Raw genomic sequence first — 12,775 nt, forward strand, 5'->3', positions numbered from 1 at the left:
CTCCTAGACTCCCCCCCCCTCTCTCTCTCTCTCTCTCTCGTGTGTGTAGAGGTTTCCTTCCTCTCTGTCAGGACACTGCCTAGTCCTACCGGTGTCCTAACACTAAGGTTGGACATAATGCTCAGTATGAGCACAACTGAACACCCCCAGAGTGATGGTTAGATAGAAAGGGTCAACCAAGTACTCGAGGATATGCTAAGAGCATATGTGAGTAAACAGCAAACGAATTGGGAAGATTACTTACCAATTTTAGAATTTGTCTATAATAGTGCAAAGCATGTCGCTACAGGCTTTAGTCCTTTCATGCTTATGTATGGGTTTTAACCCCGATCTCCAGTAGCTGTGGGGTTAGCTACTTAAAGAATTCAAAAGGTTAAAGATTTTCTGCAAAATCATAACGATATGCTGAAAATCACTAAGGAAAATGTTAAACGAGCCTAAGATCGTTACAAGCATTATGCGGATGAAGACTGTAGAGTGGTCACATTTGAAGAAGGTGACCAAGTATTTCTCAAAGTTCCCTTGAGTTGGGAAACTTTGAAGACGGGAAAAGTGCCAAAGTTGTTGCCTAGGTATTGTGGACCTTTCACAATACTTAAGCATGTAGGTGAAGTTGCTTACAAGTTAGCTCTACCAGAAGATTCCAAGGTTCACCTAGTTTTTCATGTTAGTCGTCTATGGAAATGACTAGGTGAAGATGCCAATGTGGTGGATACATGTGTTCTTGTAGATTTAATTGAGCCTCCAGTATTACCACACGAGCCAGAGTGGATCTTGGATTTTCAAGAGAAGCGAACTCGTCACAGAATTAGACAACAATGTCTAGTTAAGTGGAAGGATAGACCTGGAAGAAGGTTCAACTTGGCGATTTCCTACCTTTGTTTTTGAGGACGAAAACTCTTCCAAAAGGGGGGAGTAGTGTCAGGACACTGGTAGGACTAGGTGGGAGTCGGGCGGTTTAGAGGAGTTCGGACATGTGCGGACATCCAGGGCTATTTTAGCCGGTTAGGGTTCCTATATTCGGTGGTCAGTGTGCGGACATCCAGGGCTATTTTAGCCGGTTAGGGTTCCTATATTCGGTGGAGAGTTGCCCTATTCTCTTCTAGCAGGTTCATAAAGGTCTCATGGAGGCCCCTCACTCTCTCTTCGAGTCACTTGATGATGGACACCGCCTCTCTCTCTCTCTCTCTCTCTCTCTGCTTGCTCTACTTCCTATGTTTGTCAAAGTCCCCTTGCTTCCTTTGTCTGTCGAACTGCGCTAGCTTCCTATGTCTGTCAAACTGCGCTAGCTTCCTCTGTTTGTTGCCCGCGCGAGCTTTAGGGAGTGAGCTTGCCATTTATTATATCAATATACAATATTCTTAGCCATCTCTTTCTGTTATTTGTGAAATTTGAGTTTTAAGGTGGGTTTTAATTAATTTGTGTGCAAAATTACCACACCAAGGTTAGTGACCCCCTTCCCCTTGGTAGTGTACTCGACAGGCACAGTAGTATAAAACATGGATGAAGATCATCAGCAGCACGATGAAGAGGAAGGAGCCCCTCGCGGTGTGTTGGGTCGCCATCTCTCCAAGAGATCTCGAAGGAACAAAGGCCTCGTTGTTGTTTTCGACCCCGACGCTCGCAAGTAAGCAGACAGAAATACTTGAAACAATTTCTTCCCTTGTTTTTTACTCTACTCTTGCGTTTAGCTTCCAACCCTTTCATGTCTTTGAGCTTTTCCTATCGAGTTTTCTATGTAGCTCCTAACCCATCTCACTGATAGAATTATGTGAAAACAAAACTTGCTTTCTTCACATGGTGGAAATTGAAGAAAATTTAAAAAAGAATATATAATTTGCTGCTTAGCAAGAAAAAAGAACAATTTTTTTTTTTGGGAAAGGGACGCAGTGAGAAGGTGGGCGATGGCAAGCAATTTTCCAGGCGTCTTGCAGTTTTGATCAGCAGTAGGACAAAGAAATAGGGGCATACCTTCCGTTCTTGTAGAATTCTGATCGTTTCATGGCATGTATTATTAGGAGCTTCATAGGGCAACAGTGCCTTAAGATCCTCATATGAGGATGAGCTCCTGCGAGGATGATGCAGCATCCTCCTCCCATGAAGGAAACACAAATAAACATGATAGATGTAGAATCTAGGCAACAGGTTTCGCAAAGTCCAAGAGAAGGCAATCAGGCAATATGAGTTGTTCATCTCTGTAATGGGCATGGATAGTTGATGTTTTTAACTCGAAGCTCAAAATCCTGCTATTATTTTTATTGTGCAGTCTGTCAACAATACAAGGAGTTTGTCTTGATGAGCATTCTTCCACTTACTAATGTGGGGACTCTTGGACGGGTGTTAGTCCACGTAATGAAGCGGGTTCAAATACTTTGTCATGTAATTAGGCCATGTACATATTGGCTAAAATAAGAAGGCTAATAGGCCAACAAGGGGGCCATGGGTTGTTAGAAGTCATCTCCTGTCTAGATTTATACACCAGGGCCTTTGTTGTGGGTGTGCCCGCCCTTATGAGGTGTTTTCCCATTTTTCCCCACTCTCCGTATTTTTCCCTATTTTTCCCATTTTTTCTGAGGCTTGGGAGGGCTGCCAGGTGATGCCAGGAGCACCCCAGTGCTGGCCGACTCCATGTTGATCAGTCGTGGGCACTCTTGCTGCTGGCCGACTGGTTTTGATCAGGTTTTGGCACCAGATAGCTGGCCGATTGCATTTATGCAGTCGTGGACTTCTTTTATCAGTCGTGGGCTTCTCTTATGCTGGCCGACTGCCCTCTAGGGGAGTATATATAGGTCCTCAGCCCCCATACCTCATTTGTATCATTTCTTGGGATCTTCTTGTGTATATAGAGCAGAGTTACACGCCTACATCTCTCCCTCTCTTGTGCTGTTTTTCTGCCTGCGTTTTTGCTCTTGTGTTCCCAGATTTGGTCATTATCTCCACTGCATATTCTGACATGGTATCAGAGCCCTAGGCTCTTGATAGTTCTTGGGATTTGTGTGAGCAAGAGGGGGCTGTTTTGTGGCTGATTGGTGGACTGTTTTGGGCTGATCGGGAAGAGGAGAAGCAAGAGGAAGGCGGGCTGATTTGCTCGACAGCCACTTGCAGGTATTAGTTCTTCTTTGTTCCCACCCACCCACCCTTTTCAGAGTACATCCCCGCTATGGCAGATCTGTTTGAGATGGCCGAGAGACATGTGAAGATCCCGACACTCCCCACGTTTCCGGTGGACCGTCAGTTGGACGGGAGCAACTACGGCATATGGAAGGTGATGATGGAATCCGTTCTGGAGTCCTACGATCTCGCCGATTTCGTCGTTGTTGGTATTCCACGGCCGGAAGTAGAGGAAGGGGAGTTACCGTCGACCCGAAAGGACCGGGAGGCCCAGACACAGATGTGGGATCGTGTCAACGCCAGGGTTCGTTCGTTTATTTTCCTCAACTGCACACCACAGGTAATCAATCATGTAAAGCACATGACGCTGGCCAGAGGTATATGGCAGCATTTGGCTTCTCTGTACAACAGGGTATCACCCATGAAGAGGATTTCTTTGGAAGTACAGATGCGGGTTATGAGCCCTGCAAAGTCGTCGACGATGCGGGAGCATATTAACAAGCTGCAGGCTCTTCAGTAGGAAGTTCTTCAGGCTGGGAAGGAGATATCGTCAGAGGACATGGCCATCACGTTGCTGTCACATTTGCCCTCTTCGTACTCAGCATTTTACTCGTCGTTGATTACCAGTGGCAGGCTCAGCACCATCACGTGGGAGGAGCTTGTGCCCATGGTCTTGGACCAGGAGGAACGATTCACGAACCCTCCTCAGGGTGGAGGTTCGGAGGCCTTTACTTGCCAAGGGTCGGAAGGCCGTAACTCGGGCAAAGGGAAGGCTTTCTTCTGAGAAGATGTCCGACGCTGACCGCGAGAAGCTGAAGGCAGAGAGGACCTGTAATGATTGTGGCCACTACTGGAGGCAGTGTCCCAAGCGGAAGACCGAGAAAGGCCACTACTGGAGGCAGTGTCCCAAGCGGAAGACCGAGAAGGGTGAAGACTCCTCAGCAATCACGAAGACTCCGGCTTTTGTGCACCTGGAGGTGATGGACACCGATGTTTCATTTTCTTCAGGCAGGGAGGAGATTGGAGGACTCTCCGCAACGGATACTCGGGAGTGGATTCTCGATAATGGTGCTTCCAGGCACATGACTCCTTCTCGTTCCGGTTTACAGGATCTCTGCAGGCTTTCTGGTCATATTCTTACTGGGGATACATCCACTATCCCAGTTCACAGTGAGGGCAGGATGGAGATAGTTCCCGATGGCAGAGGGAGGAAGCATTCCTCCCAGGTGTTGTATGTTCCGGCACTTGGTTTTCATCTGTTGTCAGTGCATCAGGTTTGCAAGACTGGCGTACGGGTGGAGTTTGATGAGCATTTTGTTGCTCTCCGGGACAAAGCAACAGGCCAAGTGGTTTGGGAAGGTGGAGTGGAGAATGGAGTCTACAGGCTTTCAGCACTCTCTCTCCCAGGTCCTCAAGATTGTGATGAGTGGCAGTGTGGTAATAGCTACTCAGGTGTGGATACGCTGCAGGTGCGGGCTTTCCGAGACCAAGTGGTGGATAGCTTGCCAGTAGATGGCAGCAGTTGGCAGGAACTTTCCAGTACTGAGGTTGGTAGTTCTTGTGTTCGTGAGTCAGAGGAAGCTGAACAGGTCACTTATGCTCTGATGTCTCGTAGTGTTCGGGACATAGAACCTCTAATAGATGAGGATGTTCTTTCCACGGGGACCTTTCGGAAAGCCAGGCAGGTGACAGGTGATTACTTGCAGAAGGAGGTGGTTTCTCCAGGCTTTGTGGTTCCGGATACAGAGGGGGTGGTTGACAGGTTTCAGAAGGCCTTGCATGGTCTTCAGAAGGTTTCTAGGACTTGCTTGTGCACCGTAACAGGTGTTGATCCTTGTGAGCAGTGTGATGTCTCTGTGACTCAGAAGCTGGATGGTTCATTGATCTGGTTGATGGACACCGGATTGGACGGGAGCTTCCTGATGAGGCAGTTGAGCTCTTGGTTGCAGATGTCTCTTTGGGAGGCAGGATTGCGTTTCCTGTGGTTTCTGCGACATGCGAAGGATCATGGACTCTTGTACACAGGAGGGGGATTGTTGGATGGCGTCCAACTCCACGGTTGGAGTGACTCGGTTTGGGGAGGAGATCCGGACACGAGGGGATCTACTTCAGGCCCAGGAGCAGTTTTACGGAGCAGGAGGAGGTTACATTGCAGGTTTGGGCTTCCACTCGAGGAACCCATGGTCACTTTGTTCGTGAACCGATCGTTGCTGATGACATCTTGCTAGAGTTCTGTTCGACGGAGGACAGTACGGTGGACCTCTTCACGAAGTCGCTCTCTCAGGACTTGCTCAAGCGGCACCCCAGCTCCCAGTGGTTGGTTTCACAGCCAGGAGCTGAGAGGGGGTGTTAGAAGTCATCTCCTGTCTAGATTTATACACCAGGGCCTTTGTTGTGGGTGTGCCCGCCCTTATGAGGTGTTTTCCCATTTTTCCCCACTCTCCGTATTTTTCCCCTATTTTTTCCATTTTTTCTGAGGCTTGGGAGGGCTGCCAGGTGATGCCAGGAGCACCCCAGTGCTGGCCGACTCCATGTTGATCAGTCGTGGGCACTCTTGCTGCTGGTCGACTGGTTTTGATCAGGTTTTGGCACCAGATAGCTGGCCGACTGCATTTATGCAGTCGTGGACTTCTTTTATCAGTCGTGGGCTTCTCTTATGCTGGCCGACTGCCCTCTAGGGGAGTATATATAGGTCCTCAGCCCCCATACCTCATTTGTATCATTTCTCGGGATCTTCTTGTGTATATAGAGCAGAGTTACACGCCTACATCTCTCTCTCTCTTGTGCTGTTTTTCTGCCTGCGTTTTTGCTCTTGTGTTCCCAGATTTGGTCATCATCTCCGCTGCATATTCTGACATGGGTATGGTCAAGCGTGGAGGCCAAGGCATAAGTGAGTGTGAACATTGCCGAGAGTATATAAGTCAATTATAGGCTTAATTGTAATCACCCAATTATGACTAAACATTCTCACTAATCAATTATCTTGCTCAAGCAAGCTTCAATGGTGATCTTCACCCATGTCCAACTCTATGTAAACAAGTTAATCACCAATCCCCTTTCTTGTAGTGGTATCAGAGCATGGTTTTTGATCCATGTTTGATCCATTCTACATATAAAACCCTAATTTTTGATTTTTCATATTTTCTTCGATTTTTGATTATTTTCTTGAACCATTTGCTAGCCCTAGATCTCCAGAAGCTTTCCAATACTTAGTAGATATTTCTTGTGAGCATTATTGAGCCTATTTGACCTAGATTGTTAAAAAATAAGCCAAAAAACGATTTTCAGTTTTTTTCCTAAATTGTTGAAATTTTCGTGCATCTTTTTAGGCCTTTTCACAAACCTTAGGCTTCCCACAAGCTTTACCAAGCATGTGTTAGCACATTCATCCCCAGTTTTTGCTCACTTTTGGTGCCCATTTGGTCCCTTTTGTATGGCCCTTGATTGTGGGCTGGCCACCCAGTACCCATTCATTTCTTTCTCCTAGGTGGTTGCAAAAATTAAACTTGGGTCAAAAAACAGTTAGAAGAATAACATACATGATGTCAGGATGCTTTTAAAGCAAAAGTGTGAGATGAAGGATTTGTGTGAGCTTTAGTATTTCTTGGGTATAGAGCAACTCATGGCATTTTGTTGTTACAGAGACAGTATGGCTTGGAGGTCACCTCATGGCATTTTGTTATTACAAAGATAGTATGTTACAGAGATACTATGGCTTGGACATGTTGTCCAAGTATGGTATAATAGGCTGTAAGCCTATTTCAGTGCCATTAGAGCATAACACAAAGGTGAGCTTTTAGAGGACCCCACTATATACAAGCACATAGTAAGTAGCTTTATTTACATGACCATTACTAGGCCAAATTTGAGCTATGCTAGAGTCAATTTATGCAAGCCCTCAGGAAGCCACACTTGGATGTGGCTAGACGGATTCTCCAGGTACATAAAGTCTATATTTAATTACAAACTTTTCTATTAGACTGGCACAGAGATACAACTACATGGGTACACATATGTTGATTAGCATGGTAGTGTTGTAGACATGAGATCTACCAGTAGCTTTATGTTTTCTTTCAGGAGTGCTGCTATGAGTTGGAGCAACAAGAAATAGCCAAAATTTGTCTTGTTGACGAGTACAGAGGTAGAGGAACTTATTACTACTACTAACATTGTTTTTCCATGCTTAAACTTTTCAACAAAAGCTCATTCTAGCCCTTCCACCATTTTCTAAATTTAAAATACAATTAAGAATGATCCCATCCCAAAAATATTAAAATTATAAAATTTAACATTTTAATCTATTTAAGCCTATAATTGACTTATATACTCTTGGCCATATTCACACTCACTTATGCCTTGGTTGACCATGCCCATGGCCCCCTTGTTGGCCTATTAGCCTTCTTATTTTAGCCAATATGCACATGGCCTAATTACATGACTAAGTATTTGAACCTGCGTGATTACAAACCATCCCCGTTCAATTATCTTGGTTTTACCAAGATAATTACCAGTACCAATATCATGAGTGGAGAGGTTCAAATCTATAATTTTGGTTCAAGAGAGCATTCTTGAGCATAAAAGTCTCCAAATCCACATGTAATGTTCTCAAATCGACCTCCAAACCATAGTACATGATAGTACTAAGTTTCCAAGAAGTGCATATACCAATTGCATGTAAAATCGGCTCTCCCAAAGCCTTAGAACAGTGAATATGATGGGGTTCTTTAGGATGGATTTCCATGCCCTTATGAGAGAAAAAAATTGCAGCCTTTTTGCTATCAAAACGTGACGCTCTAATACCATAGCAACCAGAAACATATGAAACATTAGGAACGGAAACTTATGAAACGTGTAAGAAACGTTTCTAAAATTCAGGCCAAAATAAGAAACGCCGTTTTTTAAAAAGGTTTTTAATATTTTCATATAGAATTTTATCTTTAGACCTAAACATTGTAGCAGCACTAAAGTAGTAAGAAGCTAAAACTCATCATTGTCACTTAGCGGATGGAGTTGCTCAAAATTGGGGCAATTTTGAGAAACGGCTAAAAGTTGGGGCTAATTCCATAATTGGGGGAAATTAGGGTTTGCAAATTGGGAGAAATCGGAGATTTCAATTTTCAGCTGAGAATAATATGGGGATGAAGAGGAAGAATAGAAGAGAAGGAGAAGAAGACGATGAAAGAAAGGAGAAGATGAAGAAAGAAAGAAGTATAAGAAGAAGAAGAAGAAGAAGAGGGAAGAAGAAGAAGAAGAAGAAGATGGAAGAAGAGGGAGGGAGGAAGAAGAAGAAGAAGAAGGAAGAAGAGGGAAGGAAGAAGCGCGCGCGCGCGAGAGAGAGAGAGAGAGAGAGAGAGAGAGAGAGAGAAATGAAATGATATATTAACGTCTTCAAAAGGCCAAAATGACGTATGAGACCAAAAAGGTTACAACAATTGGTGGTTCTGATACAATGTCTGTGTAAGAAAAGCTAAAACAACTAAACAACTAACTGAAACTGAAACAACAACTATGAGAAAAAGTAAGGTACTAGGAGCTCCTAATGGATAACATCTCGAAAGGAAAACTCCAGCAATAAAGGTTAGCATCATATACATCACTATCCAAAGATGTCTCTCATTAGTCGATGGCGGATATCCTCAATGTTCTCCATGGTGAGTACTTTGACTGGACGTCTCCCATGCCGTGCTAGTATGGTCCTGATCCTCTGTTGTAGTCTCCGCCGGTGTCGAGATGGGCCTCTCATCTTGGGGCACCTGGACCACCCCAGCTCTATAGCCCGATCAATCAGTGTACCTCTGGTGCGGCTATACTCTAGGGCTAGTTGCAATGCTTGCTGGCTTGACCTGCTGAATCTCTGGTCGAAAGAAGTCAGAGAACGTGGCACAAAGAGAGAGAACGAGGAGGGGATTGAAAGCGTCAAAATGTTAAAACCTTTGCTAATGCTAAAGTTAATTTAAAAAAAAACCCTTACCTCACATTTTTTATGAAAGAAACGTTTCTTATTGTAAGAAATGTCCAGTACGTTTCTTTTCTAAAGAAATGTGTTTCTTTGATGCTATGTCTAATATCAATATAACATGGGTGCTTGCGGAAGCATGTTTATGAAATAATTGATTGCAATTAGCGCCTAATCAGAGACTTAAACCCATGCACAAACTGCGTCTTCTTCGTTCTCAATATACAGAGTAGAGGGAGATGACATAATCTACCATGTATTACTAACATGAAATATATATCATGTTGAATAGAGACACTCGATGGTAGCACTGCTCTTGAGCTCTCAATAACTCAATGATAATTGACTGATTAATGAATGAATATGGCTAACTATTTACAGTGTCTAATGTTGGTGAGTTGGCTACCAACTCTACCAACCCTTCCAACTAAGTGGGTTCACACAATAACCCAATAACTATGTCCACAATGGGTTGCACATTGGGCGCTTGGACAATATTACAATGATCTGGCACAATGGTCCTTACAAACACATGAATCCGGCCACGTATTCATGTGTAACCTCTGAGCTGGCGAAAGGATAGAAGCATGTCCTCGGGAGAGTGTGCACGTGACAGTTGCTTTGGCACAACCAAGAAAACTGCTTTCAAACTTATGATGGTTTGTTGGTTTAAGGGTTTAGTTTTTAATTTGGTTTTTAAAAAAAGATAATGTTGTGTATGTAGTAATGCAGAAACCTTCTTGTTTCAAAAGCTTCAATTGTTTTTTGCCAACAGAGAATTTGTAACAGGGTTTCACAAAAGGAAGAAGAAAAGGCGAAAATTCGCAGAAAAGCAGAAGCAGGTGAAAGAACGGCAAAAGCGTCTCCAGGAGCGTAGGGAGGTATGTTTCTTCATCTTACAGTTTTGGTCATTGTTCATGTAATTCAAGAAAGAAATTAATTTGCCTTTTAGTGTGCTCAGTAAAGATAACTTGCAGGAGATATTGGGCTACACTAAATCAATTTAAACATACTTCTCGTCAACAAAAATGAAGTCACACACATGTCAAAGAAACATTGTGGTTTTGTTTTTATTTTAGGCACAAAGCCTTGTTGCTCAGTTACAACTTTCAATGAGTTCTACTTGACACTAACACACATCATAATTCTAGCACAGCTTTTCTAGTGTAGTTACGGTGATACCAATTTCAACTTGCACCTCTTCTCCATCAAAGGAATGAAGTGTGCACTAACTTGGCTAGCTAGCTTGGTATTAGCATGATCAAACCCTCAATTGTATTGGGTCCTTTCCATTATACAATCAAGGTGCCTTCATGAATCACCCTGAATGAACTCATGGATCCTATGCTGTGGAGAGCCACTTTACAGGATGTTCGGAGTAACAAGTGTGTTCACTTCATTCATATCCACTTGCATGTGAGCGCAAATGAGCGTTTATTGTGCTTGCCAATAGCACCTATGTACCTATGCAACAATCATCTGAGGCTGTTTGAACCCCTTGTACACGACAGGTCCAAAAGCTAGCACAAATTAGAATTTATTGTGCTTGCAATAGCACCTATTTGCCTATGCAGAGATAGCTTCCTTCTGTGCTGGCTTCAATAAGGCAACAAATTGCCCATGATGCTCAACCCTAACTCGCTGATTCATCGCTTGTATGCCATAAGCATAGGACATCTCCGAATTCACCTTTAAGCCCTGCACACAATACCCACAAAACTGCCGAGAAATGGTTGGCTGACCTCAATTTGGATGCGATAGCCAACCCTCCTCCTCATGCATGCACGCAAGCACCCTCCAAAAGGCTTCAGAGTTGGCAGGTGATGTAGGTGGGAACCCTGTAATGATTTAGGTTATGGCCTTTTTTTCTTTCTTTCTTCATAGCACTTGAATTAGGCACACGGTTGTAAGAGACAAAGCTGGCTACTAACAGCAGCTCATCAACCCCCGCAGATGCTGTATTGTTGTCACCCACGTTTACTGTAGAACACAATCTAAAGCTTGAAGAAAAGCACATACACTTGCCACCCCCACCCCCACGGGAATGAACAAAACTAGAGGGCATCTGTTGCATGGTTGCTGTGGGTGGCTGCTACTGAGTTATCATGCGCCTTGGTGATGGGAAGTGATTGGGCTTAGAGCTGACTGTGACACACTTCTGTGGGTCTTCCCTGCACACACTCCAAGTGATCAGCACTTGTACAACAACCAGGAGCATCCAGGTGTCACTTAGAGGCAGTTGGCGGGCAACAGTTCTACCAGGCTCCAGCGCAGGTCCCACATGGCAAAAGGCTTGTAGAAGAGCAAGTGGACCAGCAAATACCAAATTTTAGTTCAGGCTCTTCTGCATGCACATTGGATGAGGGCTTCTGGGAGCAGGAGAGGAGTCTGAGGAGTCTAGCCTCTTTACCGCGGCTTCAGGAGAGGTCCCTTGTAGCCAGTGGATTGAGAGTCAGTTTGCTGCTGCTCACACGGAGATTAGATCCATCAAGAAGAGGAGGGTGGAGTATAGGTATCATGCCAGGGCCTCTTTTTGGACTCAGGCTAGTGACAGAGTCACAGGGGATTTCTTTGAGATAGTCGGCCCCCACAGGAGGAGAGACAACATTCGTAGATTGCGTGGCCAGGATGGAGCTATTGTTTCAGACCCCCCCCATGTGAGAGCCATCGCCATGGACTTTTTTCAATCTCTTCTCACAGGTGCCCCACTATCTCCACAGGTGGTGGACGCGCGCGAGAGGGTCTGGTGGCACACAAGAGGTGGTTCCCCCTTCTCTTTGGTCATCCTTATTGACACCATTCATTGATGAGGAGTTGGCGGAGGCATTGATGGCACATCCTGATGGCACATCCTTGGGGCAAATGCCCGGGGGCCGACACGCTTCTAGTCTCTCTCTTTCTTCGTCATTGGGACCTCATGGAAGGCGGTCTTTGAGCTGCCTTCAATGAGATGATGATCATAGGGGCCATGGCAGAGAGGCTCTCAGAGGGCTTGATTCACTTGATTCCCAAGGAGGGTGGTGATAGATTGGAGATCCAGCACTGGAGACCCATCATTCTTCTAGGGACAGCCTATAAGATCTTGGCCAAGGCCATCAGCATGCGACTTCAACGTTTTCTCCTAGGCTTGATCCACGACACTCAGACTGGCCTTGTTCAAGATCTGAGCATTCTGGACAACATCTTTACCTTTTGGGAGGCGACGGTCTTGGCCAGGATGCGGCAGCAGGATGCTACTCCTAGACTTTGAGAAAGTTTATGATAGGGTGGATTGGAGCTTTCTGGAGGGCACAATGAGCAGGATGGGATTCCCCATGGAGTGGATTTGTGGAGTCTCAGGACTTTACTCAACCTCACACAGCTAGATTCTTATTTAGGGAGCCCGTGGTGGCGACAGATTTCCCCTTTCCCACTCGGTTAGACAGGGTTGTCCTCTGGCACCGTACCTCTTCCTAGTCGTCCAGGCCATGAGTAGTTTTCTCTTCGCCCAAGAGACCGGGCTTCAGGGATTGAGTCTTCCCCTCCGCTCGTCGTCATAGGAGGAGCTAATGGACTCAGAGTTTGCAGACGACACAGCAGCTTTCCTTGCTGCAGGAGATGTGGGGAATCTCCAAAGATTCGCGGAGGCGATTGAGATTTTTTGCTGCGCATCAGGAGCGTAGATCAACTGGCACAAGTCGTGTGGTTTTTGGGTAGGCTCAGCACCCG

General features: G+C 45.1%; 1 protein-coding gene across 2 annotated transcripts in view; it reads left to right on the forward strand.

Moving 5' to 3' along the window:
• Positions 1–1,330: 1,330 nt before the first annotated feature.
• The window catches only part of LOC147624417 (ribosomal RNA-processing protein), a 40,904-nt gene continuing 29,459 nt past the window's right edge, over positions 1,331–12,775 (forward strand). Inside the window, exons 1-2 of one of the 2 annotated variants that reach the window (XM_086819409.1) lie at positions 1,331–1,627; positions 9,857–9,948. In XM_086819409.1, coding sequence (XP_086675535.1) covers positions 1,504–1,627; positions 9,857–9,948 — 216 coding nt within the window. In that variant the 5' untranslated portion in view covers positions 1,331–1,503. Of the gene's footprint in view, positions 1,628–9,842; positions 9,949–12,775 lie in introns of both variants that reach the window. The other variant, XM_086819408.1, reaches the window with a different exon arrangement.

The sequence above is a fragment of the Cibotium barometz genome, chromosome 25, assembly GCF_041138505.1.
Source record: "Cibotium barometz isolate CiBa-2024 chromosome 25, ASM4113850v1, whole genome shotgun sequence".
NCBI classification, from domain to species: domain Eukaryota; kingdom Viridiplantae; phylum Streptophyta; class Polypodiopsida; order Cyatheales; family Cibotiaceae; genus Cibotium; species Cibotium barometz.